The 14,437-nt window shown below is 38.2% G+C and overlaps 1 protein-coding gene across 2 annotated transcripts in view; it reads left to right on the forward strand.

The window, feature by feature from the left end:
* Positions 1-898: 898 nt before the first annotated feature.
* Positions 899-14,437, forward strand: part of LOC110164807 (thymocyte selection-associated high mobility group box protein TOX-like) — a 108,522-nt gene continuing 94,983 nt past the window's right edge. For both annotated transcript variants that reach the window (XM_055165810.1, XM_055165811.1), the window contains exon 1: positions 899-1,559. In XM_055165810.1, the coding sequence (XP_055021785.1) occupies positions 1,455-1,559 (105 nt within the window). In that variant the 5' untranslated portion in view covers positions 899-1,454. The remainder of the gene's footprint in view (positions 1,560-14,437) is intronic.

The raw sequence follows: 14,437 nt of genomic DNA on the forward strand, positions 1-14,437 counted from the left end.
CACTGTAATGTCTGCCAGGTTATGTCGGCTTATGTTGCTTAAATCAAACATAGGCAGTACTTTACTGTTAAAGTATGGTGCGTTTGCAAACTTTTCTGTTGGAGGGTCAGCCACCTGCAGGTTATTGCTTTACTTCAAATTTTTCACTGTATGGTATTAAACCAATCTATCTCCATGGAGACAAGCAGGTGACAGATCAAGCCAAAGTTACAGGTCAGATTTGCGGAGGAGCACCCTGCTCAAAGTAAGAATTCATATTTTTAACATGTATTTTAAAATGCATGTAAAAAGTATAAATGTAAGATATGCTTAAAACTGTCAAAAATCCCTGACAATGCAGTTAGAGTAAAACAAGCAGTAGAGCATTGTACTGAAAAGTTACATAGTGCTCCTTTTCGCCAAGTTATTTTAATAATCAAAACTACAATATCATTACTATATTACTACTACTACTATAAAAACAACATAGCCAATAGGTCTTTTTTCTGAATAAAACTTTTAACTAACATATGGACCCTTTTTTTTCAATTCTATGCCAAATCATTATGCAAATCACAGAGACCCACAATAAAACGGAAAATAAAAAAAACTTAATCTCCTATTTTAAATGATAAAATCCTCCTCGTGCCATGCCAATTTGCCTGAAGATGTTTTACTCGTGACAGTAAAATGAGGGAAGTGCGAAGAGACAACTTGAGGGCATTGTGTCCTGGCCCGAGACGTGTCTTTGCATGACCAGGTGAACTCCGCACTGCACAACACGTCAGGTAGCCCAGCCATGCAAATAGCTCCAAATGCCGACTGTACGTACGCGTACGGGGAGCAGGGTGTGCGTGCCTCCTCCCGTACGCCTTGCCACAATAACCCAAATGCAGCCCTTTTACAGCGCTCTGATGCTAGCGGATTCATAATGCCCAGCCGTGCACACCGCTACATTTGCAGCTAATCAGGAGCGCGCAGTTGCAGAAAGGAGAGCGGTTGCCAAGGCAGCCACCAATCTCCCCTCCCCCTTTTCTGCCTCCGTTCCTCTTTCCCGTTTATTATCGGCAGAGGTCGCATGGCAGAGAGGGAAGTCCGCGCACTTCTGTATTGGAACCACTGCGAGAATATGCAGGTCCATGAGGAGTGCTGAGTTGTGCGCTTATCCCGCGTAAAACTACTGGAAAACACACGGATATCAATTTGGAAGGAGGCTTTTGTTTGTTTTGGTCCGCGGGAGAGTTTTGCCAGCACGTGCTTGTCTGGGCATTTGTGTTTGAGTGAGTGTTTGACAAATTGGCATCCTTGTCTCGCTCGCATCTCCAGAGTTGTTGGAAGTTCGGAGAGTGGATGTTGAGGAGAGAGCGCTCCGAGTAGCAGCAAGCTTTCTCCCCGCGGCTTGTTTGTCTAACTGTATTGAGTCCAGGGCGCGCGGAGAAGTGTGGTTTCATGCCTTCAGTGTCGCTCCGCCTGAGATGGACGTGAGGTTTTACCCTGCACCCCCGGCGAATGTGGGTTCATGCACTCTACCGACTGACCCAAGTTGTCTGAGCTCGTTGGACTATTACCACCCGAACAAGGTAAGGCGCTCCGCGAGTTGCCCCCGTGCACCGAAGCCCGTGGCCTCACCTGTCATTCTCTCTCTATGCTGTTCGTGCTGCTTTTACGCACCGTGCGCTTTGGCCATTTACTCCAACCGGACACTTTGGAGAAGCTGGCCAAAGTTAATGAGTTGAATTATGGATGATTTTGTAGGCTAATTGTTTGGACAGCGACACTTTCTCTAACAAACTAACTGCCACAAAGGCTTTCTTGCCTGGTTAAGTAATTACGCAGACATTTTTCTATAGAGCATGAATTTTTATTGTGAATCAAGCATTGCGATTAAAAGCATTGCTCATTAACGTGCTCAGTTTTAGTTAAGCGAACTTCAAAGTGACATGCTGTATGGACACAAAAGCCACATCTGTAATGTAAACAACATCACAAGTGCAAGTTCATTAACGTGGAGGTCTTGCAATGAAGGAAAACAATACAGTAACCTTGACAACAGTTCACTTCCAATCAAGTAATGTCAAACCATCTTGTGTGAAGTAAAAGCAGAGACAGAAATCAATACAGCTCGTAAAGTAAAGCATATCCATGAAGAGACATTGTGCAGTCAGAGTTAAAACCATTAGTGTTTCAAAGGGATTCTGAAATGAATAGCATTATACTGTATACTGTATTATACTGTATACACATAATACAGTATACAGACTTTATATAGAAACAAATATAGCTACGTTATTGACTTTTATTAGAATAAACACTGACAGCCTCTGTCCAGTGCAGCTTTAATAGTGAAACATGGCACAATTACTGTCCACTCCTCTATTTGCTCTGGCCTCTCTTTCTCTTCCAAATCTCCTACTTTCCCCTTGAACCTTTAACATGTCTGTCATTACTCCCCTTGTGATTTTGCGCAGTTGTGTTTTGCACAAAGCTGGCATTAGGTGTCCCACCCGATGTGGAATACCAGGGGCTGTATAGAATCCATACTGGCCCTGTGCTCTGCTCTGCTCTCCTAACATTATCTTCCCTCTCAATGATTTCTTATGGCTTACATGCCTCTCCTCGGGGAGTTCACCGATTAAATGGTTGTGTGCCAGTAATGTACCGTTAATTACTTTGTAACGAGAAACCGCACACACCGCTTGGCACAAGTCTTGCTCCTTTCTCTGTCTCTCTTTTAAGTTTTGATACCCCCAAGGCTTTTGGCTGGTGCCGGTCCCATTTGAGGTGGCATTTATAACTCCATTGAAAGTGAATGGCTGTCCAATTACACTAATAAGAGAGAGAGAAGAAAGGACAGCTCCTTGTAATCTTACAGTAAAGACCATAGGGACTCTGACTTTGTTCAAGAAGTTGTCTAATGTGAAATAAAAGCATGCTATGATGTATATAAAGTTGTTGGTTGCATCCTATCCATTGTAAAATTATCAGTCAGAAAGCAGATGTAAAGCTTATTAAAATGTTCATCTATACTAATATGAAATTTACTTTTAAGTTATTGGCACACACACAAATGCTTAATCATATCCACATGTCCAACACATATGGGCTTATAATGCAGTTTTGTCCACACACAAATTGAAGTACCTTTTTGCCTTGGCTGTGTTGCAAAAATATAGTTAAATGTGTCCCTGCCTACTCACACCTGTTAATGCTTATTTCTGTAACAGTGTTAGAAAATGGCCCCTTGATTCTATATTAGATTTCATCACAGAGCTGTGTTAAAATACAGTTTGGTTGTAGTAGAATAGAAATTGCAGTACTAAGTCAAGTAGCAGTTTTATAATGTACTCCAAAGTTGCTCGAGTTTTAGCTACTTTTGAATACAAATTTTGGATACCATTTCAAAAAGTGTCCTCATTTGACGGAAACCAATCTAAGTCAAATTGTACAGTAGTCCCCCAAATGCATTCACATAGTGTTTACAATTCATTGGTATTATATAGTTTACACACATAAGGCCTCATTTAGGGCTGAACATTTGTGTGTGTGTGTGTGTGTGTGTGATTTGTTTTAATGATACGATTCTCAGAGTTGCGTCAAATAGTGTGATGCTCAAAGTTGACATTTTAAACACATTCTGAAGATTTGACAAAAAGACTAAAATCTAAACTTTGAAGATAATACAAAAATCACATTTTGGAACAGTTTTGTACAGAACTAAACTTATTTTTTAATGCAAAAAAGATTTTTTTGTTGTTTGTGAATGATATTATGATACTTCATGAATTGCAGCAGCATTTATGATTTGATAATTGCAATTTCAACTAATCTTGCAGCCTTAGCCTCAACCAAGACTCTTATTTTAGCCTGAACAATTTTCCCAGCAGTAAAGTAGACAGAACAGACAACAGACAGCAATAGCCATGTTCTTCGTGGCCGGATCAGATAGTAGTGACTCACCTGGACAGGCTTAAGGATGAGAGAGCGGAGCACCTCTTGTAGTTTCTCCGATAAAATGGTTTGAAGTGCTTTGGCTGGTCTTTGCTCACAACAAGCATAACAGAAAAAATAAACCGTTGGGGATGTTTTTTATTCTCATTTGTGTGGGCACTGGAAAGTCTCTATAACTGAAACGAATCATTCCACAAAACTACATCAAAACTGTCCTATATGCCTGTATGAGTTTATTCTAATACAATGTGCACAGACCAATATGGCTAACCACAATATAACAAATGTATGCTGCACAGTATTTTCCATCTTGTAGTAGTACCTTTAAGACTAAACTGAAAAAAAATATTGGAAACTTTAAGGGACTTTTTCTGATCCAACTTAAAGGGCCCACATTACGTTATTTTCTAATCTGTTATAATTCCTCATCAAAAATATACTTGCAATTTTGATTTGTTTCACACATGTTTAACACACAAATCCTGCATATTTAGACTGAGTTCTTCTCTCAAACAGAAAACACTCTGTTCTACCTTGTGATGTCATGGATTAATACAGGAAGTGCTTCACTGTTTTTTTTTTGGAGGGGGTTTTTGGACCTTCACTAGAATCATTTGGATAATTTCAGCCTTGGAATTTTCAATTATTACTAAACAAAAGGTAAAAGTTATCTATGTTAACACAAGAATCCAATTTAGAGTAATACAGGATCTTTAACCGCTGTCATGCAAGTTATTCCTTTTAAGCATTTGTAAACAGTTAATTCACATATGCCTATATCAGTAGCATTTTTATTGTATACATCTGGCTCTAGATAAACACATTCGTGCAAGGTTAAGATAAATTTGCAATGTAAGCTTTAGCTCATGATCTAATGCCAATCATATACTAGTAATTAACACACATGGTATAGACTATGCAACATTTAAATAGAGGAGGCCATTTATGATATTGAGAGTGAAATTTTAAAAGTAGAAAGTGACACCAAGTGCAGAGCAGTGTCTCTCTAAATTACAACTGTTCACTTAAATTATTGACATGTCAGAATTGGCTTTCACAGTGGGATGGGTACAGGCCTAGAGGGAGCAAAGGAGGGTTAGTAGTGTAACATTAACTACCCAGCATTAGAATTGCAAATGAATAGGAGGGTTAGGTAGGATTGGCTGGTGTCCTGTTAACAAGGGTTAAGTTTAACTCCTGAAAACCTGTCTGCAGTATTAAAAATAAACACTGCAGTCCATATCCACTGGTTGATTTTACAAATGGGTAATCATAAAATATTATATATCTATATCTATATATATCTATATATCTATCTATCTATATATCTATATCTATATATATATATATATATATATATATATATATATATATATATATATATATATATATATATATATATATATATATATATATATATATATATATATATATATATATACATATATATATATATATACACACACAATATATATACACACACACAATGATGTATACAATATTTCATTTATTTTCGCGTATATTCTTTGTTCTGGGCCCCAATTAGTTCTTACCACAGCAATAACTATTCTTCCACAATGTAAACGGTTTGTCATTTAGTTTGGCTTTTTCTTAGCCTATGCCCCATTGCAGTCGTAACAGTAAAAGTAAAACTTGCAACTGTATAAGAGATTAAACTGAAGTAGCAGCACTTTTATGGGGATTTTAATGTTTATAGAATCTAAAACTGAAATATTTAGTCTGTGAACATGAAGTCCTCTGAACCACTTTTAGCACCAAACCATTCATCCACCTCTAATTTGTCAAAGGAAACATGTTTAAATGACTTAATTGCACAAAATAATGTAGTTGTATTGTAGATTTATAGTCTATTTATTTCCAAATGCCTTTTTGTGGCATTGTGACTCACAGAGCTCAAACCACAAGTATATTCTTACTAATTACTAACTTAGTGTTCTGGTGAACCGCTTGTGCACGACTGTTATACGACCTAGTCTATTTTTCTCTTTATATTTTGTGCAAGTTAATTCATCCATATTTGTTATTGACTTCCTTATATAGAGATCTCTCAGGCTCATGACCTTTATTGTAGACTGCCGCTGAAGTAATGTGCTGTAAAGCACAAAAACTTTATAAAAGACCAGAATGAAACAAGAAGGAAATGTACTAGAAGCGTAGATTTCCAAAGAGGAATAAATAACCCTGAAGACGTTTGTTTGATGCGTTCAATGCTCTTTTTATTTCTTGGTGATTGTGTGCGCTCCATCCTTTTATTACTTACTCTAGGTGCTCTTGTGCAGCCAAGGAGAGATGATAACATTAGATAATGATATTACAATGGCTTTGTGCTGCTCAGTGTTTGCTGTAGGGCTGCCTCATATTAGAATAACGTGCAATATGCAATAACTATGTCTAATATTGTGATGTGATTATTGGTGATATTTAGATACACAAATGTTTATTGAGCAGGCAAAGTAAATGTTCAGTTTGATTTTGAGAAGAGATGCAAGTTTGGAAACTCACTCGTCAAAAGAGAGGTGAAATAAAAACTACTAACCTAGGATATTTTTTAAATAAAATTATGCGATTGGTCTAAGATAGGATTTAAAATGTATCAACCATGAAAGCCTCGGTCTACACTTGAGACTGAACAAGGACTGTAGGATACAAACAATGGAATGTTCCAAAGTATGGCATTAAACTAATCTATCTTGCATTGATTTAAGAATATACCTTGAAAAGTAAACATATACATGCATACATACATACATACATTCTTACAGTGAGCAAGATTTTACCCAAACAGAACAAAAGTATAGTCGTAACAAATGTTTAAAGAGTCAAAACCAAAACCAGCTAACCAGAATGGAATACATGTGGCTCCATATGACAATCCATTTGCATTACATTGGACAACCTTATGGCCTCACACTGTACAAGCAGTGTATCAGTTCAGCCTGTATTTAAAGTACTCCCTGGTCCATAATGTACCACGATAATTGCAGTGTGCCCAGACTCTTGTCCGGGCCTCTCTGTGGGTTTGCTCTGTGAAATGGGAACACTGTCGGCCTCCTTTATTTGAATACCTTAATCAAACAGACACGCTGCTGCTGCTGGCCAGTGCAAAGCAATAGCATAGAGTAGTCCCTGTGTTTACCCAGCATGCCCCACCCAGCTCATATATCCTCCCCTCCTCTGATATGAGCACAGATAGGCCCGGCTCAGGAGTGCTTGTGTGGGATGGTGGTCTCTCTCACTCTCTTTCCCCCTCTCTCTTGGTCTCTCTCTCTCTACCTCTGTCTCCTTCTCTCTCTACAGATAAGTGCCGAAAATGATGTGCGCCATTTGAATATCTTATCAGCCCTGTTGGTTTTATTACGTTGCTGCATTTGTTTATGTCGGCAAAGGTTTGATTACTTTATATTAACATGGCGACAGTTTCCGCCTGTCAACAAACTACAAACATGGAAGATGTTGTAAAACTATGTATAATATTTTCCAACAGTAAAGGATGTTAATTACAGGAAAATACTAGCTTTCTTTATCTATCCAAAATAAAAATAAATCACTTGTAAAGTTGTTCAGTTGTGGATTTTTACATTAGACTTTCAGCTCTAGTTTATCTTATTGGGCCTTTGCCTTGTCCAGTCTTTAGCAATAATTTCTGGTAAGCATCCATGTTACCAAACCCCTTTAGCTCATACTAGTAGCATTAGATATCCATAGGTAATATAATATAGGTGTTGAAAGTAGGACTGAAAACTAAAACTAATTAAATAATGTAATAGTGACAAGTTTTATGTATGGAGAGAGGACATCTTGTTATTCACAGGGGATCTTATACCTTAATTTGATTTTGATTTAATTGCGCTTGATCTTGCAGTCATAGAACCAGACGATGAGTGCAAGTCAAATGTGTTGCAGTAATGAGTGGTCATCCCAGTACAGGACGGAGCAGAGGCTGTGTGCATGCTAACAGGCTTATTCAGGCGTTCTGCTGACTCCGGACCCACAGTCACAATAGCTTTCATAGGAGTGTGCAGTGTGCAGGGGAGGGCCATGCATACCATAGAAAAGACCTGTGACATACACGAAGAGAGAGACAAAATATATTCTACCTCAGCTGCATGATAATAGTGCCTGCATCCATTTGAAATCATCTAAAATCGACTGTAACGCCCAGTGTACACTGACTGCAAGTGCGTTGCGGTTTGGAACTTGCATGGGTCTCGCAAGATGGAAAATGTGCACCCTGCCATACTGACCTCTGCACCCTGCCATGGTGACATTGGTGCAGTGTGAGATGCAGTTCTGCAGAAAGAATCCTCAAGAAGTCTGTTTCTGCCGGACACCACAGTGGCCTGGTGCTGTTTTCAGGTCCACGTGAAACGCATCGCTTTGGTCAAATATACATCCCAGTTGGCGTAGTTGTCTTAACGGGCAATCTGCAAGTCACAATCTGCAAAGGATGTAACAGACCCCCCTGCAGTCAGTATAAATCCGCTGTAACTATCTCAGTATAACTTGGATTGGCTGACTCACCTTGCTTAAAAAGGCTCACATTTCTGTTTAATTGGCTTTGACAACTGTAAAAACTGAAAATGATGCATCTATTTGCAAAAGATGTCATTTGGAGGCAAGCAAAAAAAACTTTTGCTCAAATAATCTAATGAAGAACGTGTGTGTCAGTGTTTAATGTAGAGTGTGTACTCGCATTATGTTTGTTAGAAATGCAGGCTATTGACACATCTTATTCAGTCTTGGTAATGATACATGAAGTTTTAATATCTGCTAATAACAAAAATATGAATTTATATTACTACACTACAAACCCATAACCAGTTTGAGCCAATACTCAATTTTTAGGCATTTCATTATACTGTAGACTACTATAGAGTTTATTAAGCGATGTAGTCAGATGAGTGAAGCATATTACAACCTGGCTCCGTTTTGGTTTAGACCTGATGTAGACTTGCTTTGTTCTTAAGATTTAGTATCTCGTTTAGTCAAGGCTAAGTTTTTATGATGTGTGTGCTAACTTGAGCGCAGTCTTGCATACAAATTCTAAAAAACAACAATTCACTCTCTCAAACTTGTTTTATGGGGGTAATCTTAAATCCAGAGATAATTGTAGTACACCAACAGCTATGGCAGTTAAGTAGAGAAGTGTAAATAGGAAAGAATAGGAGGTTGATTGTAGTGTAGTTTAAAAACAAGCACGTAACCACTCCGCTACTGCATCCCTTGAAGTTATTTGGCCTTACTGATTGTTTAGACATACGTTTTCAATAAGCTACCAGTACTATTTAGGGGGAGCTTATCCGCGTGCTAATTATTGGCAGTGGCAGTCCTGGGACACTGGCACTACGGTGGGCTCCAGTGCCCCCCCTTAGTGTCTGCTCTATAATTAAGACCATCCCCAGCCCCAGTGCAGCGCGCGTATTATTCAGCCTTGCTCCTCCCATGGGGCACTGTGGTGGCATTTTCACTATACGAGAAAAAGCAGAGAAGAAGAAGAGAGGCGAACAGAGCACCTGCTAGAGGGACCCATGGGTGCTGCTAAATGTTGATTATATTTGTTAATGGCTGTGAGCCCTCCGAAGGGATCTGGAAAGTTACAAGTAAAGCACTAATAATATGTGTTTGGGGAGGAGCGAGTTATGAATACTCTGGAAAATATTGCAGTCTTGGCAAGTTGTAGTTAGTAATTCAATTCTTCTGTAACGACTGATTAAATTATGCGCAAAAGGATATCAAAGGATAGACGAAAAAATGAGAAAAAAACTAGATCATAGCTGAAGGACGCAAGAAACCCAAATGTTCATATCATTTCGTATTGTCTACATAAAGCTTTTGTCACTTGTAAACGCAGGATGCGGATCCCAGTTTTTACTCAAGTAAGAATAGAAGTAAAAGTATCGTGTCTTAAGTAACCCAAGTAAATGTAACCGATTACCACCCACTTCTGCATATCATTGCATGTAGTTGTCACTCAAAATTGCATATTCCCTTCGCAGTGCTCCTATTCAATGCATACTGCTGGCTTGTAAATCTGCGTTATCCACTGGGCCTTCTCTGTGTGTGAAATATGTGTCTATTTACAGTGCTGTATCCCTGTCTGTATAGCGTCTCCATACTGTGTGCATGTATGGCCTGTGTTTGCATGCATGGAAGAGGCTGGAAGCTGGACAAACATTCCCAGTTGTCGGAGCTTCCTGAGGTATGTCCTGTGCAAACAGCATGGGCCCGGCGGAGCTCCTTACCAGGGATTGAGCCAGGCTGCCTCCTCTTGTTCTCACTGAATATCCTTTACAAATATTATGGGCTGCTATAGTGTCAGTGCCATGTTTGAGCAGTAGCCCGAGGGGACAGCGGGCAAATGAGCGTTCAATTAATGTGTTAAACCTCGGCCAAAGACGCGGATGTGGAGGCTGACAGTGTTAAGCATCAGCAAGACCTAATTTACGGGATTATTCACAGCCATGGATGGACGTTCAGAGATTAAGTATGTGAAGAGCGTAATGTTTAATGTTCACTCTGTGGTATAAATTCAGTCGATTGGATGGAGTTCAACTTATAGCCAGGGAGATGTGGACATGACCAGCTGAGGTACAGTGAGACATCTTTAGTAATCTATTACTTTGAAAATAGAATTGAATATCCCATATGAAAATGATTTTGGTGGAACTGAAAGTCTATCAGTTAAATAGATTTGTTGCCCCATAGGGATGTAACAATAATGGAAATATCGTGATATCATATCGTCAAAGTTCTCACAATAATATTGTGGACCATCACAATATATATCGAATTACAAGGCTTTTTGGCTAAATTAAGAGTTCTGGTGCAGCAATAGCTAAAAAAAAAAGACTACATCGACCATGATCCTTTGCTCCATTTCAGTGTAGACTACATGAAGAAATAATAGCTTTAAATACTTTGGATTAAGTCTTATCATGGCATTTTAAGAGGAAAAAAATAGCATATTAACACTTTAGCCTTCACAAAATATCACAATAAATATCAATAAATATTGTACAGAGAGATTTGGATATTGTTTCATCCCTAATCATGAGCCTCCCCTCCGTATTGTAAGCTTTCCCATGATATCGCAATAAATATCGTACCGTGAGGTTCATATCGTGACGATATTGTATCATGAGACTTGGATATCGTTACACCCCTATTGCCCAGAGTTACCGCCATCTTAATCGGCTGCATAAATACTTGATATCATAAAGTTCACATTATATAACTTTTCTGGACTGTCCACTGCCTGCTTATCTCCATGAAGATGTTAAAGTTTTGCCTAGAATGTTCCAGAGTATAGAATTAAATTTATCTGTCTCCATGGAAAATAAAGGTGGAAGACAGCCTTAGCCATAAAAATTACATAGTGCATCTTACTTGTAGCAGTACCATTTACCAGCATTACCAAGAACTTGACCATGCATTCAGTATAATCTGTTTGACCCAGAAGCGACAAAGGGCAATAGTACACTATATTCTCCAATCTTTGTACTTCTCTCCTTTGCATAATAATGACCAATGACCCTGTAGTCACTATATAAGAGATTGTATCAGTTTTGTCTTTGATGCATTCACCTTCATTGTACGTCCATCCCATCTCCCTTTGCCATGACGTCTTTCATATATCCGTACTGTCCTGACTTTGCTCTTTCCTCTGTCTCATTCAGGCCTTCTCTCACTGGGCCTCATCTGTCAGGAGCTGGTATTTATTGTGTGTGACATATTTAGCAGGCTGGTATAATTGCCCGTGCGAGGCTGTAATCGGCTGGAGTCAGCGGAGAGCGGAGGAGCTAACGGAGCTATCAAACTGTGTCCCATTCATTCACTGTGAGAGCTATGATGAGATCGCTAACAGTACGTGTGGCGAGGGAGTATGAAAACAAACAGTGGTTATACGGAGGTGTTAAGGTGTTAAAAGAGCCAGGAGTGATTGATTTTTGACTGAAAAGACTTACGGTAATTATTCTTTTAAAATCACTCAGCTTATTGCAGTCCTATTGCAATAGTTTTTGTGGCTGATCTAATATTGAAACAATACAAGCAGAACTTATTTTGACTTTCCTGTTTTAAAATGGTCTGTATCTGTATCAGAACTAATGTAAGACCACATTGCAGTATTAAATAAAGTACTGTTGCTGAAAATTACATTTTATTTTCAAAAAGAGTGTAAAAAAAAATGTGGTATCAAAATCTGTATCAAGCTTTTTCCATAGCACTGAAATTGAAATCAATGAGATACACTTCTAAGTTAATATATATTCTGACCTTATTCTGATAAACATTTATTTTAAAATGATCTAACTAATCTCTCTAATTAACTTTAATATTTTGTTATAATTCACTAACTAACTAGTATAACTGTGTACAACATAAAAAGACTCTAAAAGTTCTGAAATTAGACCTTTGAAAAAGTAAAAGTGAAGGGAGAAGGGCCCGCTCTTTCTTGTGTAGACGATGCATTTAGTTTTGGTCTTGGCCACGAGCCCTGACGATGACTGATGTCGCTAACAATAACAAACAAGGGGAAAGAAAAGTCGGATTTTGGAAACAATGACAAACGCTCCACTGCTCTGTGCTATCGAAATACTAGTCCAACTCACTGCTCTGTGCTGTTAACGCCACAATTACACAGGAAAGGAAAACTTGAGCTGATCTTTTTATAGATTTGTTAATAACACAGTAGACAGTAGTGAAAAACCATAGCCCAAAGCAGCACTTACTGGCACAGCCCACACAAACCAACAAGAGAGCATGCATTTGAATGTGTGTTTGAGTTGTACCAGCCCATTGTATAGTTATCTGAGCAGCTATAGTATGCTCAAGGATAGACAATGAAAATGCTATAGCAGATTCAATAGAAATATAGTGTTAACGGTGTTGGCAACAATATCCATACAATCTTTAATACTGTTTGCATACATACAAGTATAATTCATCATATATTTAATAGAGTAAGTTTAGAGCATTCGTAAAAATGCCAGTATATTGTACGAGTATTTGAACCCAATGGGATTGCTCAGTTTTAATTTGGTAAACCACACACTACTTGTCTTGTACCAATTTGCATTTCTGTTTAAGGGGTTTATAATGCATGTATCGGACTTACCGCATGCAAAAGATAAGAGATTTTCTTCCAAGTCGTCTTATAATAAAATGGTTAAGAACTAGACATCTGGACACATCAAAGGTAGGTCAATCCTGGATCAGAGCCAAATGTCCTGTACCTTTAAAACTCTCTTTGTCCAGATGTCAGCTTTTTAGATGTTGTATTGTAAAGATGTGTGCATTGGATTTCAACATATTGCCAAAGCTTACTTCCTTTTCGATACTTACTTCTATAAAAATACTACAAATAATATAATTTGGTTAAATATACACATGAACTGCAAATTAACCATAAAATTGCAAAAAATATATATTATAGACAATATATATATTTGATATTTAAATTTTACATCTCCAAAACAACAATTCTGTGTATCTCTTCACCAGAAAGTGTTGAAACTTACTGTTTGCTCTGACATGTGATCCACTGTATTGTCCAGCAGTATAAATCTTCTGATTACACATTAATCTCATTGTGATTAAAAGTAAATTGTAGTGTTATTAATATGTTTCTGAATGTTCCATGACAGCTGCTTGTATTGTGTAGCTCTTGAAGTGAAAAGACTTTGTAAATACTCTTAAGTGGTTTACTAGTGGTAAGTGAGAAACTATGTCTATTGGCAGTTCGCCGTCTGATCCGCCCGTGTTAGCTTAATTACCCAGAGGTCTTTGGGGCTTTGGGACTTTACCTGTTGGATGCAGCGATAGTCCACTTACACAGAAAACAACAGTGTCAATATCAGTGCCACAGCAACAGTTGGGCAGAGAAAGGAGTGAAACTGAGAGACGCTCATGTTTTATTAAGCCCCATAATGCAGCCTAATCTGTGGCTAGGGTTACACACGGCATTGTGGGTAATTAGAGATCATGTCAGAGGCCTGGCCCTGTTGAAAAATTGCACTCCACCCTAATCCCTCCCACCTCCTCCCCCTTGTTCATTGCGTACATGTTGACAAGAGCACACGCACTGGCCAATTTCAGCAGCTGTAGAAAGTAACTTTATATTGTTGAGTAAATCTGAGAAGATATTAAAAATTTGATTAACTAATGCACATGGTTAATCATGGAGTGATTTTAAGATAGGAGTGATAATGAAAGTACTAGAGTTACAATTAAATAAATAATTGTTGTAATAAAATGGGGTATTTGAAGATTTATAGTAATACAATATCTATCAACTGTATAAACAACATATGTGTTGTATTAGTAATGCATTAATGGTGCTTTATATAACTTTTCTGGGTGGAGGGTCCACTACTGTCTTATCTCCATGGATATTGGATAAATATACATGTAATAGAGTTTGAAATAGAATAATTTAATGCCCATACTGTGAATCATTTCAGACAAAGGAATATATAAGCAGGTGGCGGAA

The sequence above is a fragment of the Boleophthalmus pectinirostris genome, unplaced genomic scaffold (genome assembly GCF_026225935.1).
Source record: "Boleophthalmus pectinirostris isolate CB_2022bp ecotype Guang Dong unplaced genomic scaffold, ASM2622593v1 HiC_scaffold_8, whole genome shotgun sequence".
Classification (NCBI taxonomy): Eukaryota; Metazoa; Chordata; class Actinopteri; order Gobiiformes; family Gobiidae; genus Boleophthalmus; species Boleophthalmus pectinirostris.